Here is a 14,761-nt window from a genome sequence, read left to right on the forward strand (position 1 = left end):
TTGCCTTGTCTGGTTACACTGGGCTTTAAACTTGCTGTAGGATTAAACTTTGCATGGCTGAGCTTTAGTAGACCTTAGTCTGTAGTTTATTTTGGACAAAAGGCTGATAAACTTTGGCTTTCAGGGAGGAAGCCTGGAATCTGAGACCCATTATTATTCATTGACTTGTCTTTATGAATTTACAGTCCACTGATGCATAACACTGAAGGAAATATTTTCAGTGAAATGTTTGCTTTTTTCTTTGGCTTTGTAAAAGGCAATGTCTTTTCTTAGAGATATATGTCAGGGTCATATAGCTACTTCAGTGAACTGTGTATGGTCAGGAAATAGACTGCATCAAAAACATTTCATTTTTCTATGAAGTCATTCTTTTGACCAAGGCTTCCCCCTGCTCTCAGGGATTTGGGCTCCACTAACCACTATTGGAGCATTAATTTTATGCACAAACTCGGTTTAATCCTGGGGGGGAGATTTCAACTGTATGGAACATTTTCAGTATTTTTGTATTAAATCAAAACTTGAGGGTGACAGTGAACTTGTAAAACAAAACCCCATTTATACCCAAGGGAATTTTCATGTCTAGCATTTTTCTGTCCCTTTTTTGCTGTGCTGAAAAACGTGTCTGTTCCTCATTGCTCTGGATGGCACAGCCAGCCTGGCGTGACAGAGGGACTGACTCTGCAAACTTTAATGGCTCTGACACAACAGAGCTATGAAATTAGTGTTTAAATTTTCAGGATGTTTTGCTAGATCAGGCCTATGTAAGCTCCACTCCTTCTTTGGTTGGGCAGGGGGGTGATTTGTCTGAGTAGGGAATACTGATGTTGATAAGTCTTTGTTGGACCAAATGTGCAGATATTGTATTTGTATTACTGTCATATTTATACAGACTACACCCTATTTATAAGACATTAATGTTAATTTCTCTTTCTCCACAGGTTCTTCTTGAAATTTTTCCTCAAATGTAACCAAAATTGCCTAAAAAATGCAGGAAACCCTCGAGACATGCGTCGATTCCAGGTCAGTCGGACACGCTTCCTCCTTTAAAAATCAGCAGCTGTTAGGACAGAAGTACTTTGACCCAAACTAACCTAGTAATTCACTGGAAGATGCTAAAAACATAAGGTCACAAAATAATGCCTGAGGACTTCTTGTCACAGCAGAATTGTCAGGAAGTAGTTGGGTTTTCTTGCTCTGGAAGAGAGCACTCTTGAAGATAATGTCATCTCCACCGGAAGGGAAAGCATGAAAAGGAAAAATCAAAATGACCTCTCTGTTGTTTTCAGCTATTGGGCTCCCCTGCTCTGAGATACTTCTCTCTCCATGGGGAACTATTTGTTTTCATGCAGACACCAAGTGGGCATCTTGTTTATTGTCTGGGGCAGAGGAAGGTGTAAGAGCAATTAATAAAATCAGGCATGTGTTACTCCTGAGCAGTGGAAAAGACTCATAAACGTGCATCGATGGGATGAAGCTCTGTCCCTGTAGTGAGCACTTGGAAAAAAGCTACCACTGGGTGTCTCTTTCTTGGGATGCTTTGGGCTGGTATTTCCCCACTGTTGCATCTTGTGGCACTGGGGCTTGGGAGCTGAAATATCAACAAAGCTTTAGATGGCCAAGGACATCTTGTGATGGTCCAGCTGTGTCACAACTCATTTTTGGATGAAGAGCATCACTGTCCCTTGGGAAGGTGGTCTGTACCTCTGCACCTCCCCAGTGCTGGCAGCTGAGTGGAGTGGTGGCAATGTTGAGGAATAATTGTTCCAACACTTTTATTGAAGACATGGTCTTTGACTGTGGCAATAATGCTTTAGCTGGGTATGTGCTGAATAAAAATATGGGATAGAAAGTCAAAGAACCTTCTCTTTTGGTGGGAGGAGTGAATACAGCCCATGGAGCAAACATGGTAGAATTTGTCTGTGGGGCTTTGCCTCAGGATTCTGAGGAAGAAACAAGAGATTTGTCCCAGGGACCACATGGGTCTCTGGAGAAAGACAACTCCAAAATATATCTGCTTTCTGTAGTTACTCAGAACCTTGTTTGCTTCTTTTCCAGCATTGTTGCACTTCAGTACAAGTGTTGAATGTTATGTAAGTGACAATATTATTTATATGTAGAATGTCTTTTGTTGAACTGCTTAATTGCAGCAATGCTGGAAGGCAGAAGGGTGCTATTTGCCTCTGAGCAGGGAAGTGCAGAAGTGAGGAGATGTGGCCACAGGGATTAAATTAATCAGTGTAAAAGCCAGCATTAGCATGGCAGAGCCCTCAGCTTCTCACCCCACACTCCTCCCTCTGTCACGATTCTCCTGTGATTCCAGAGGGCATTATCACGGAAAGAGAATGTGGGAAAAGGACTCTCACCAGCACGGGGATTTAGTCCGAGCAGTCACCCCTGGGGCCTGTCAGAGCTTGCTTCACAACATGTACACTCTGCTGGGGCTGTGCTCGCCCAGGCTCCAGGCTGATTTTCATATGGAAATGCCTGTGCGTGTTCCCTCAGAACAGCAATCAGGAGCTGTGTCGGCGGGGAAGTAGGACATAGGAAAGGTTGTTGATCTCTTGACTTGTAAAGACATTCTGTCATACAAACCCAGCTTCACAGCAGTTGAGCTTTCCATGTGTAAACAGAGACTGCTTAATTACACAGGTCATGTCAATTAGCGTGACCTCAGCATTTTCAAGAAATTAATCACTTTCAGCCGAGCAAACCACTCCTACTCTCATATAGGGTGGCATTGAAGCTTGCAGCGTTCTCTTCAGTGCCCAGGCTTATTGTTTTACAATAGCTGCTTTTGTTTCTTCCCTTTTCTTTTTTTAAAAACTTGGTCTTTTAGCAATAGACTTCTTAAAATAAAACAGCTGGGCTCTACAGAGTCCAAACTTCATTTATCATTTCTTAGGGTGAAAAGGACCAAGTGTACATGTAGTATCTCAGTGCTGTGGTGCTCCTGGGTCTTTGAGGCAGTGTTGTGTAGGAACCAAATGAAATCTGTGCTCCTGTGTTTGCTGTCAGCTGCCTTTGAATTGTTGCCAGAGACTTACAAGGTCTCCAGTGGTGATGTCAAAGTTCTGGTTAAAAACCATAAAGATAAGGTATTTCCAGATACTTTTAGATAGTACCATACTCATTTTATACACACAAAAATGGAGACATTCCCTTCCTTCAAAAATGGAGACATTCCCTTCCTTCCCCTACTTGTGCTGGACTTTGAAGCTGCCAAGAGATATTTCCAACTTTTGGTCTGTCCTTCTTCAGTCCCCAAAAGTTGCTGGAAGTTCTTAGAACACAGATGATGGTTTTGATGGGAGAATCAGTGGAGGGTCAAGGACGTGAGTCCTGCACTATCTAAGGACCAGTCCTGTAGAAAGTTTCCTTTCTTACTAGATTTTTAGAAGTTTTTTTTTTCCCCTGTAGCGTGGAATTGTCTGATTATCATCTGATACAAGACATGTTAAGAAAGTACAGGGAGGAGGCAGAGTTTGTGTTGATTCAGGCTCACAATCAGAAATGAATTAGGAGGTTTTATCCTGAACTTTGCTTGCAAATGTAGGAGTGTGATAAGTCTAACATAAAAGCTGTTGTGGGCCTGGAAGGAAATAAATTTCTCTGCATGTTTGAGATGTCCAGGCATGTGACAAGTGGAGTGGTGTGGAGTGCCAGCAGAGTGTGTTGCTGGAGCAGTGCTGGCCCTGGCTGTGTTTGTTGTGTCTCTATTAGCACAAGGAGACAGTCAGAGAGAAGTGAAGTACTGCACAGTACTTCATCTGTGCTTCACACTCCTGCTTGTCCTTGAGAAAATAATTTCATCTCCATGTTTCATCAGCCCAATTGCACAAAACATTTGGTGCTGTTGTGTATTATCACCTTTGCCCAACCTTGCCTTTTTATTCCAGAAATCCTCCAGAGCAGCTGCTCAATCTGGTTGTGAATTCTTCATCACAATAAGTCGTCATTCTTGGTGGGATGGGCTGTAGTGCCTCAGTTAGTGGTAATAATAATACTGCTACTAAGTAGATGGTGTCATGATTGAACTCTGCCTAGATTTGATTTTTCAAAACTAAAAACTCATTCATACAACCTAAACAGTTTTGTATGTTATTGTAATTAATGAAACCCAGGCGCCCTAGCTGTCTTGTTGTTCTTGTTTTAGCACAACTGCTTGTAAACTGACACATGTCAAGTTTTAATTTAGAGGAAACTTTTCAGGCTGTGTCACTGAACGAAACCCCAAACATTCACTTATTATGAAAACCTTGAAAGTCACTTAGAGATTGCCATGCTGTTTGATTCTGCTACCACAGCCTCTCCTGCAGCAGAGGCTGCTCGTTTGCCTCCATGGGATGCTGCCACTCATGTTTGAATTGAAGCCACTTGTGTCTTATTGCAAATTTGCATAAGAGACAGAGATGATGCTTCATGAATCCCAGATAATGGAATTTGGACATGCAAGGCTCCATCCCCAGAGAAGGGAAAGGCAAAAAAAAAAAAAAAAAAAAGAAAAAGAGACTGAAAAATAGCAGTGAGAGCTATGGCCCAATTCAACAAGGTAATTAAGTGCCTGGCCTGTCCTTGAGCACGTGAGCAAAATTACTGAATGTATTGTACTTATGTGCTCTTAGTTAGGCACCTTTTGAAGTGTCTTGTTAAATGGAGAGTGATTTTTAGTTACTAGAATAAAGAAGTCAACACATTGTAGGAAGAGGTCACCAAGTGGTGATGAAAATAAAGATGTGCTTGAGCCATTTATAGCTTTCAGAAGAGTGGCAAGCACTGGAGTTACATATTTAACACTTAGGACACACTTCAGACCTGGAAATTATCCTAGCTAGATTTTCTCTGCCTTTGCCACTGGGTATTGGGGATGTTGCAAAAATATCAGATCCTTCACCATACACTGGAGAAAATTGAAAGCACAAGGAAAATGCTATGTCTTAATCAGTGAGCAAAGCTTAATGGGCTGTGGTTAAAAATCAGGAGTTGTGCAATGCTTAATTTTGATATATTAGGTGAGGTACTATACCAAATAAACAGGCCGAGTGCTAAACATGGATAAATAGCTTGATCTCCAGGCTCCTGGTCTCTGAATATTTAAAGAAAAAAAAATCTAAGCTCCAAAGTATTCACAAACTGAACTATTTAATGGCAGGCAGAATAATCCACAGAGCTGGGATATGTTACTGCATTCAATAGTGCCAATTTCATTGAAGAAAGTTGTAAACCCACGTGTTTCTTTCATACCTCTGTCTCCCCTGGTGTTGATACAGGATTTAAATTCAAAATCTGTGAAGGGCTAAAGCTAAAGCTCAAAATCATTTTCCGTGTTTGCCTGTCTCAAATTAAAACTGTGTTTTGTTGACAAAATTTGGAAAGGTTTGAGATTTGGCAGACCTGGTTGTCCCTGTGCTTACATTAATGTGTCAGCACCTCATTAATCATTTATTAAACTGTAGTGTGCCTTTCCCTCTTGCTACAGTCTGTGTTTTAGGATGCCTTGGTGCCCATTCCACATGTACTCTGGCTGTCCCCTCCCCCTAATTTTATGATTTCTCCACAAATTAGTTTTAGCATGTGCTTTAACTTGAACATATCCCAGTCGTTTCAAAATCAAAATGAGGAGAGTGTAGTATTTTTTTAGATTAAAAAATATGAGTAGAACTTGTAAGTATGTAAGTGCTCTGCAGCAATCCAAGTAGGTGACTGTGGCACACAATATTTGAGGTGCATTTTTTCACTATTAATAATTAGAGGCATTAATATTTCTTTGGTGCAGTGCACATTCAGTGTTCCTCCATTAATGAGAATTTTCATTTAAAGAATTGAGCAGCAAGAGCCTGTTGCTTCTTACAGGTGTGCTATGAATAATCTTTTTTTTTTTTTCCAAACAGACACATAAGAGGTTTTTTTTTCTGCATTTCCTGAGACTAGAAACAGTTTCACTGGGGGATTCCATTTATAGTTTCTGCTGCTAACGACACGAAAGAGCCACACCAATGTGGTCTCTTCATAGTAAATCAAACTGTTCAGGAGGGAGGTAGGAAGATATTGCTAAGTAATTCAAAATATGTTGCATCAACTGTTTTGAAAATCTGAGGAGGGGGAAATTAAATGTAGCTTTACTGACATAAAACCTCAACAGGATTGTTTCCTCTTACCTAAAAAGTTCTTACCTAAAAAGTTGCATGTATAGCAACAGCTACTTAGATACAGGATTTTCACAGCTTTGAGAACTACCTTACTGTTACTACTCTTGACTCATTATTTTTCTGGAATCCCTAAATTTCTAAAAATGCTTAAAGTTTTGGTTTCAGTGCAGGTTTGATCAGCTTCAGTGTGAAGTCTGTGTGTTCCTATAGGGTTTTGGAATTGGGGAAAATATTTTATCTTGTAGCCATTCTTATTAATTGTAATTTTGTTAATTTTCATACGCACCTAATCAGACCCCTAGAAGAAGATAAGGAGCTGGCATAAATCATGGAGCTGTGACAGGCAGTGCCAAGGGTTTGGTTCAAAATCCCTCTTGCAAAGAATTTACAATGGTTGCAAGTGCACAAATAAGATTTTGAACCCCGAGCCACTTACTATAAGATCATATTTTATTGAAAATATCATAAACTTTATTCTACCCCTCAGGAATTCAATGGATAAATTACTTTTGAAATCCCTTTTGGAATTTTATATATAGGGCTTTGGTTTTTTTTCTCTCCTTAGTTTGATTTCAGAAAAACGTATCTGTAGTATTTGGTGCTTTCTTTTTCCCAAATTTCCATCTGTAGGAGCTCTTGAATCATTTATTCTGTATTTTAATATCTTTCACTTAAAACACACACAAAAGTCTATTGCTTGGAATGCCATTCTGAGGGATGGGGTTAGGATGTTTTAGATGTAAAATATTCTCTTTTGTATTCCTCTTTTTCCAGAGAAAGATTTCAGGATCTGCTCTGGGCAGTTTAGTGGCTTTGCTTACTTTTTGAGTATTTTAATTGGGGGCCAGAAATAGGTAGAAAATTTTTCCTTTCACTCTATTTTTTCTTTTTTTTTAGCTCCAATTCAAGTGATGAAATTAAATAGTTGTAAGCGATCCTTTAAGTGTCCCCATTTGACCAACTTTGAGAGGCAGCAGCTTCCTGAGAGAGTTGAAGCAATGTTTGCCAATCCTTGTAAAGCATTTCACCTCTTCAGAGGCTAAAGCCTCTCAAAACCAAGAACAATTAAAGCGAGAGCCTTTCAGAGCGACTGGGGAATTCAGCAAAATAAATCAGAAATCCTCTGCCGTGGCTCTGGAGGCTTGCCTCATTATAAGAGCAGATCTATTAGCCCCCTTGCCATTGTCTTTCATTTCTCGAGTGAGGTGATTCTAATTAAATTAATCTGCATGTCAATCTATCGGTGATCAATCAAAAGGGCTGAGGTCCCCCTTTGCGGCACTGTGCTTGCGGCTGACAGGGGCTGATAATGGAGGAAGAAATAAACTGTCGAGCAAAGTTAATTAGTCAACATAATAGGTGGATTAAACAGGAGCCGCTGATTGCTGTTTCACATGTCGAAGCATGAGGTGGGAGCTGAAACTGCAATTAACAGACAATTATTATATTTGGTTGTAAGAGGTCGCATGAATAAACATATCTCTGTGGGTTTCAGTCTTTAATCCCTTTCCCTGTTTAATGTAAGGAGAAGTGTAGGTCATTTCTTCTTATTGTTTTAGTCAAAGTTCTCGAAGGCGGCGCATGCTCCTGGCAAACCAGCAGCCAGCTGAAGGCCAAATCTTTGGCTGGGGTGAAACCCTGGGAATGCCATACTTTTGCTGGGAAGAGGCTGTGGGAGGGGTGGCTGAAGGAAAGCCAGGGAGGCTCAGACTGCTTGGTCTGAATGGGGTAGGAGGAGGTGTGCTGTGATGAGCTCACAGCTCTGCAAGGGACTTGTTTCTCCATGACATTCCATGGCTCACATGCCCTCTGCCTGGACAGGGATTTCCTTTGGGAGCCTCAGGGTTGAGCAGTCCCTCTGGACACCTTGGAGTGGCTGGGTCTTCTACTCTGGACCCATCATTTACCTGTTTGCCTCTGCTGGGTTGGCTCCTCTCCTGCCCTGGGCGGCTCTGGGGAGCAGAAATGTCTAATCCTTCCTCCAGTGCAGTCCTGCTGTGTCTCCCTCACCTCACCTCAAATCAAATCCCAGGTGTTGACATTGAGATAAGTTGAGAAATACAAATAATTCTAACACTGGATGAATAGGGCTGTGTTCTCCAGATCAAGACCCCACTGTCAAGTGTGTGTGTGTGTACACAAACATGCCGATACATATTCCTTAAGATAGAGCTCCGGAGAAATCTGGGCAAATCCAACAACCTGCAGTGACTGCGCTGAGGGGAGAGCAGCAGAGAAGGGTGGGGGTAAGGCAGACAACAACTCTTGTTACAACTTCACAAAATACACTTTTGTTTTCTTTTATTCTGAATTGATTCTCATTTGCAATGTCAACATCTCTATCTACTTCAGTGTGGAAACTGAAGGATAATTTAGGGTGAAACACAGCTGCCCTTGTATATAGGGGAAAAAAATACTTAATAAAGATCCTCTTGTTAAAATGATGGTTAACAGTGTGCTGTCTGCCACGCAGCTACAAACTCTGCAATTTGACTTAAAACTGCATCAAAAGCTTTCGATGCCAGAGACCCGCTCATCAATAGCGCCTCTTGTTAGATTTGTACAGCATAAGCACCAGTTATTATGTGAAATAGCTTTGCAATTTTCTACAGCTCCCAGCTGTTATTTATTTAACTGAGTTTATTACACTCCGCGCTTTATAAAAAACACACGGATTTATCCAAATTTTCCTCCATCTTGCTCTTGCGCTTGCAGGTCGTGGTGTCTACAACAGTCAATGTTGATGGCCATGTGCTGGCAGTGTCAGACAATATGTTTGTGCACAACAATTCCAAGCACGGGCGGAGAGCTCGAAGACTCGATCCCTCGGAAGGTACGCCTTCTTATCTGGAACATGGTAGGCAAATCATTTTCATTGGTTGGCATTGCTACTTTAAATGTGGATTTATTTGGTTTGTGTCTCTGGCTGCTGCTTTCAAAATTGTCCTGTAAGCATTTATTATCTCTGGGGCCAGACATTTGAAAGGGACTGGCCTCCAGACCAAAGGAGGAATTTTTCAAGTAGGTCAGCTCTAAATGTAGTGAAATGACAAACAAGTAAGCAAACATGGGTGCAGATGTTGTTCTGTGTGTCAGTGAAGTGGAGTGATTTTTTTTTTTTTCATGTTGGTTGCATTTATTCAGCACCCAAAATTGGAGTCTGATTTTTTTTCCAGACTGCCCTGATTTTTGACATCTACAGGATGTTGCATATTTTCTGAAGTGCTCAGCACCCAAATTTTGGATTGCATTTCTTCTATCTAGAGGGTGCTGAGCTCTCTAGGAGATTCTTCTGTTCCTTTGAATTGCCCTAAATGAAAGCAGAGCCCTTTTGGAAATCCATCTGCTTACTTAAGCCATGGATGAATGTTCTTTTCTGGCTCCAGCTGTGCCAGCTGAGGACGTTGCTTTTCCCACAGCTGTTTGTCTCCCCTCCCTGCTCCAGGCTATTCTTCACCATGGCATGCCAGCTAGGATGGTTGTGTACTTGCTCCCTGGTCTCCTCCAGGCCAGTGAAGTTCATTTGAATTAAACCGTTTAAATAATCACTCTTTGCCAATATGGCTTGTTGCTGAAATGATTGAAGGAGAAATGGTGCAAGGCAGTTTGGCTTTTCTGGAAGCACAGTAAGCTCCAGCAAGGGTGGGATGGGGGCACGTGGCTGGAAGCAGCCTGGGGACAGTAATCTCTTCTGTAAGGTCAGCTGGTCCTGGAAGGGAACATCTGCTGGTGACTGTAGGTGCTTAAAATGGGAGTTGTTGAGTGCAAATGTACTTTGAAAAATCTGGATTTGATTAATGTTTTGTTTTGCTCTTTGTCCTCAAAGTTGATGACTACTGCTGAAAAACAAAACAAAAACAGAGGGCATTTCACTCCCCTCTCCCTGTTCCAGCTTGGTAGAATAGCTCTTTGTTTTCAAAGCTGTTTGTAATCCTAAATTCAATAGGTGCTTGCTCCCTCTAAGAGATGTGTACCCTCAGCTGCCATTGAAGTAGCTGAGTGTAGAAGGCACCAGTCCTTTATGCTGGTTTGTTTCACAAATATTTGCCAAGGATCTGATGAATAATTAAATAGATTTTTCCAAAGAGTTTGAAGAAACCAGATAAAAATTTCTCTGGGAAAGCAAATGCCACTCAGAGAAATGTTAACTAGATATGTTAAAAGAAATTATTAATGCTGAGAAATGGGAAAATGTGTGGGTTTCTACTGCTCAGTGGATTCCTGTGGAAATACTTTTCTATTCTGTTTATGCTTTCAGGCATCAGTCCTGTAAGCACTTATGCATATATTTAAGATTATGCTCACATATGGTCCTGTTGGGATCAATGAGGCTTCTTGTGTCAGAGAAGCTGAGGGTATTGATAAGTGTTTGCAGAATCGGGTCTGTAGTTCACACTTACTAACCTAAAATTCTTAGCTCAGCAGCGTTTCTCATTATATAAACATAACTTACATCTGTATTTATTTAGCTCTAACTTTTTATGTAGGCTACGAGCCATTTTCAGCCATAATTCATGTTATAGAATTTTTTTTTCATCCTGCCAACAACCTAATTTAATAAACAAACCACTGTCATAATTTTTTCTGAAATTTATAAGGAATGTATGAACTCTGTCTTTATTAATTAGCAGAAGGCATTACAAAGGGAAACTTCTTTCTGTTCAACTTTGTAATCTTTCCATTAAGTCTAGTCTTAAAAAAAAACACTCCTTTTTTTTTTTTCTTATATTCCTACTAAAGTAGTTGCCATATTTTTTTTTCTTTTTTCCCCATTGCAGTCTTCTCAGTGCATGCTTTTGGTTGAGGCAGTACTTAATTTCTCTTACATAAATGCCCTTATTCTCATGCATGGTGGTATCTCATTTTGCCACAGCTGTCGTTCCCACTCCTACAACCTGGGGGATTCTGTTGGCAAAAAGCAACAAAAAAAAAGATAATTCTCTGCTTACGTAGCTGCACACACCTGAGTTACTGTGCTGATATTAAAAGTCAACATCTGCAAAATATCTCCATGTGTACATTTTGTGGGAAAGGTGATTTTTCTAATCTGTTTTCTCAGGCACCTCTCAAGCAACCTCATAAAGCAACTGCTAGTAAATTCTTACTTTTGAATAGCAACCTTCATACTACAAAATTGTTCTCTTCCCAAAGGCTTGGTGGAGCCTTTCTTTTTAACTCAAATCCTTCAGTCTAACTCTCCAGGAATTCTCTGAACATGTGTCCAAGAAACAGGAAAAAAATTTCAAAAATCCATAACTGTTGTTATGATATTATTAGGTATCTAAAACACTTAACTAAATAAATAAAAAGAAAGAAAAAGGTTTAATGCTATTGAATTTTGGACAAGACCCATTAGAACAGATGACAGTTTCCTCCACTGAAATAATTTTTTGCTTTCACTTTGAGTCAGAAGATGTATTATTTTTCTCCAGTTTTTGGAATTTTTATTTTGCATAGTATGAGAGGCTGTTTCTTTGCCTCTCCTCTCCCCAGCTTTTCTGCCTCCCTCGGGGAAGGACAGATTGACCTGAGCTGTATCCATGAGCAGGGAGATGGGAAGGGAATGTAGTCATGGTTTGTCTCTGGTTCATTGCTCTGGTGAGCAACTGCTCATCACAGGTTTGTAAAATCTGGGATCTGACTAAAATATACCCTTGACCAAATGTATTCCTGTGGACTTTTCCAGACGTTTAACTTCTTAACACAAAGTCCTGATGGCAATAGAGATGAATGCCTGACTGTGAGGGCTGGGGAAAGGGGAGACAGGATGTAGAAAGGTGTGCTGGTTGTTGAGTTTACTTAGACAATATCCAGCTTATTTCTCCTTACAATCTCGTGTTTGCTGCTCTGAAACACGGAGTTACAGTTTGTGTGACACCTAAAAGACACTTTGGGGGCCAAAAACCTGGAAAGAAAGCTGCACCTCTCGAGCCACTCAGGAGCCTGGTGTCTCCACATTTGGGTTTTACCATCTCATTAGCAGGTAGTCTGGATTATTTTTGGGACATCCAGCACATCTTTATTTATATCTTGCTTGTCAGACTTTTCAGTCAGTAAAGTGAAGAGGTTTTTTTGTAGCTTCTTTCTCTGAATATAACCAGGACCCCAGATCCTAGTTTTGTGTCCACATGCTGCCCCCTTGAAGCCAGTGGGTTAAGCAGCCAATCTTTCAAACAAATATATCTACCTATCTTTTAAAAGTAATATCCTGGCAGAGGCCAATTATTATTTCATCCATGTCTGTGTGGTATAAATAGGGTAAGCCACAGTAATCTGTGGTTTTCAATAATTATCACTTTTTCATTCACAAATAGTTGGATCCTCACTGGTTTTATATTTCTGGTAAACCAGAAAGCCGGTGTGGTTGACCTTTCCAAATTATATATATAGTAAGATGTATAGTCAAGAGCCAACAGGCCCCAACAGTAGGATATATTTCAGCTTGTAGTTCATCCCAGGGTGTCAATTTTAAAAGCAAAATCTTCCCAATGAAATTTAAGTGATGAACTTATGGAAGGGGAGAGTTTTGGCAGGCATTGCAACAACTCTTTTCAAGTTTACCAGCAATAAATCCACTGCAAAGTTTCCAGTTAAAACTCTCATATCATTGCAAAGTAAAAATTCTTTTTTCTCCTCAAATCTTTTGAATGTCTTTACAAGAATGTAAAGCCAATTGCAGCATCAGTTTCTCTATTATTTTTCCTCGCTGGCAGAATGCAATGCCCTCGAAAAATGATAGTCCCTGAGACCCTGTCAGTTTGCATGCTCTAACACTTTATTATCTAATGATCTAATATGCAACAAGGCAAAGAGGGGGTGCTTATCACCCTGACAGGATGCCTAAGAGAAGTGACTAAATTACTTTATGTACCATTAGCACTAGCTGCCAGGGTGAACTCACTGTGAGCATTTATGCAAATATTCCTGAATACATTCAAGTGGCCTTGTCAGGAAGACGACTGACAAGCAGCTTAAATGCTTGGGTTTTTAAAGGGACAGTTTTATTTCTTTTTTCTTTTCCTTCCTCCTCCATGGGAGAGCACTGAAGAATTAGGTGATAGTGAGGTTTGCTGATGATTTCGTTCTGAGTCAGCTCAACAGCAGCAGCAGATGAAAGATGCAGGATAGAAATAGACACAAATGATTAGATGTGACATCAGAGTTTGCAGGTGGAAGTGGAGATAACCACGATTTCCAAAGCAACGTCCTGCTGGTATTTTAATATGAAATATGCATAAATCTCCGTGTGTTTATATCTAAAATAAATCATTATGTAGCAAAACCAATAGTCCTGGTTCCTTTAAACTGGGAAGGATAGTGCAAGGCTGGAGTATTTGATCACTTCATTGTGGTACCTGAGACAGCCAAGCTTTTACAATGTTGTTTTAGCTCATGACAGCAATGAGTGACTCCAACCGTTTGTCTGCAGGTGCAAAACCTCCTACAAGAAATAAAAAGCAGTAGTGGCTGTGTCTCAGCTGCACATGACAGGCAGATCCTCTTGTCAGCAGTGGGGCATTTAAAGAGTTTTTCTTGCCAATCCTGCCCATCCTGGGCCATTTAAGAGCTCACAGTTACTGCACAATCAGAGGTTTTCCACTGAGTCCTCAGATTTGAAAGCAAAACTGATTGCTAGGCTGTGCCTTAGTGAATCAGGTATTTTCTGTCTGGATTATTAAAAAAAGGAAAAATTTCCCTCACCTTATAAATTATTTTGAGAGGATAATATTTAAAATAAAGCTTTGAGACTGACTGCCCTTAGGTCTCATTTCTAGTCTTCCTGTAACAGAATTGTTGAGGACAGACATTGAATACCATGAATTCAGTTGCACGTGGTGGGTAATTCCTGAAAGATGCTCAGAAATCTGTCTTAGTGACTTTCTTCTTGTGCCCTAAGTGGCTCTGGCACAGCTCTAAGCACTAAATTTTGGGCATTGTGTAGAGTTGTGAAGAGGATGACCTGATCAGCTCCATTTTAACCATTTTATCCCTCAATTCCTTGGCCTATCTCTGTGCTAGTTGATGAAATTGTCACTCCAAGACAGAATACTGACTGAAGCAAAAATTTTAACAAGTTGAGACGGGTTAATCTTCAAAACTTGTCACATTTTACCCTTAGTTGGTATAGGTTCATGTTGTTCATCAAAGTTAGGGACTATTGTATTAAAAAACTGGCCAGGTTTAAACAAAGAACCGTTAAAGTTTGACTTGCTTCATCCAGGGGTGGAAGCACCTGTTATAGTTTAGTGCTGAGCTTAAGAATGTTTTTGTGATTATATGAAAAATATAAACACACAAGCTTTTTCTGCATCATATCATTCCATATAGAGAAATGCAGTGGGCTTGATTTATTATTTAGAAGGGAAATATTGAAAAAAAATATTAGGATTCTACCACTCTACTTGAGGGGATCTTGTATGTTATTCTGAGTTATGTCTGCTTTCTAATTTATTTTCTATGAGGGAAGAATACCTTGGGTTGTTGGACATCTCTATGCATACACAGGGGAAAAAAATGTGACTTTCAGAGCATTGCACAACATGGATAGTAATAACAGTAAGTGAGCCTTGATATACGGAAGGATTGCAAAACTTCAAGCTGGAAATAATTTTCTT

The 14,761-nt window shown here is 40.2% G+C and overlaps 1 protein-coding gene across 4 annotated transcripts in view; it reads left to right on the plus strand.

Moving 5' to 3' along the window:
* Positions 1-14,761, plus strand: part of EBF1 (EBF transcription factor 1) — a 266,899-nt gene that overhangs the window by 168,441 nt on the left and 83,697 nt on the right. For 2 of the 4 annotated variants that reach the window (XM_066559952.1, XM_066559953.1), the window contains exons 7-8: positions 939-1,020; positions 8,862-9,003. In XM_066559952.1, the coding sequence (XP_066416049.1) occupies positions 939-1,020; positions 8,862-9,003 (224 nt within the window). The remainder of the gene's footprint in view (positions 1-938; positions 1,021-8,861; positions 9,004-14,761) is intronic. The other 2 variants (XM_066559951.1, XM_066559954.1) reach the window with 1 other exon arrangement.

The sequence above is a fragment of the Molothrus aeneus genome, chromosome 15 (assembly GCF_037042795.1).
Source record: "Molothrus aeneus isolate 106 chromosome 15, BPBGC_Maene_1.0, whole genome shotgun sequence".
Classification (NCBI taxonomy): domain Eukaryota; kingdom Metazoa; phylum Chordata; class Aves; order Passeriformes; family Icteridae; genus Molothrus; species Molothrus aeneus.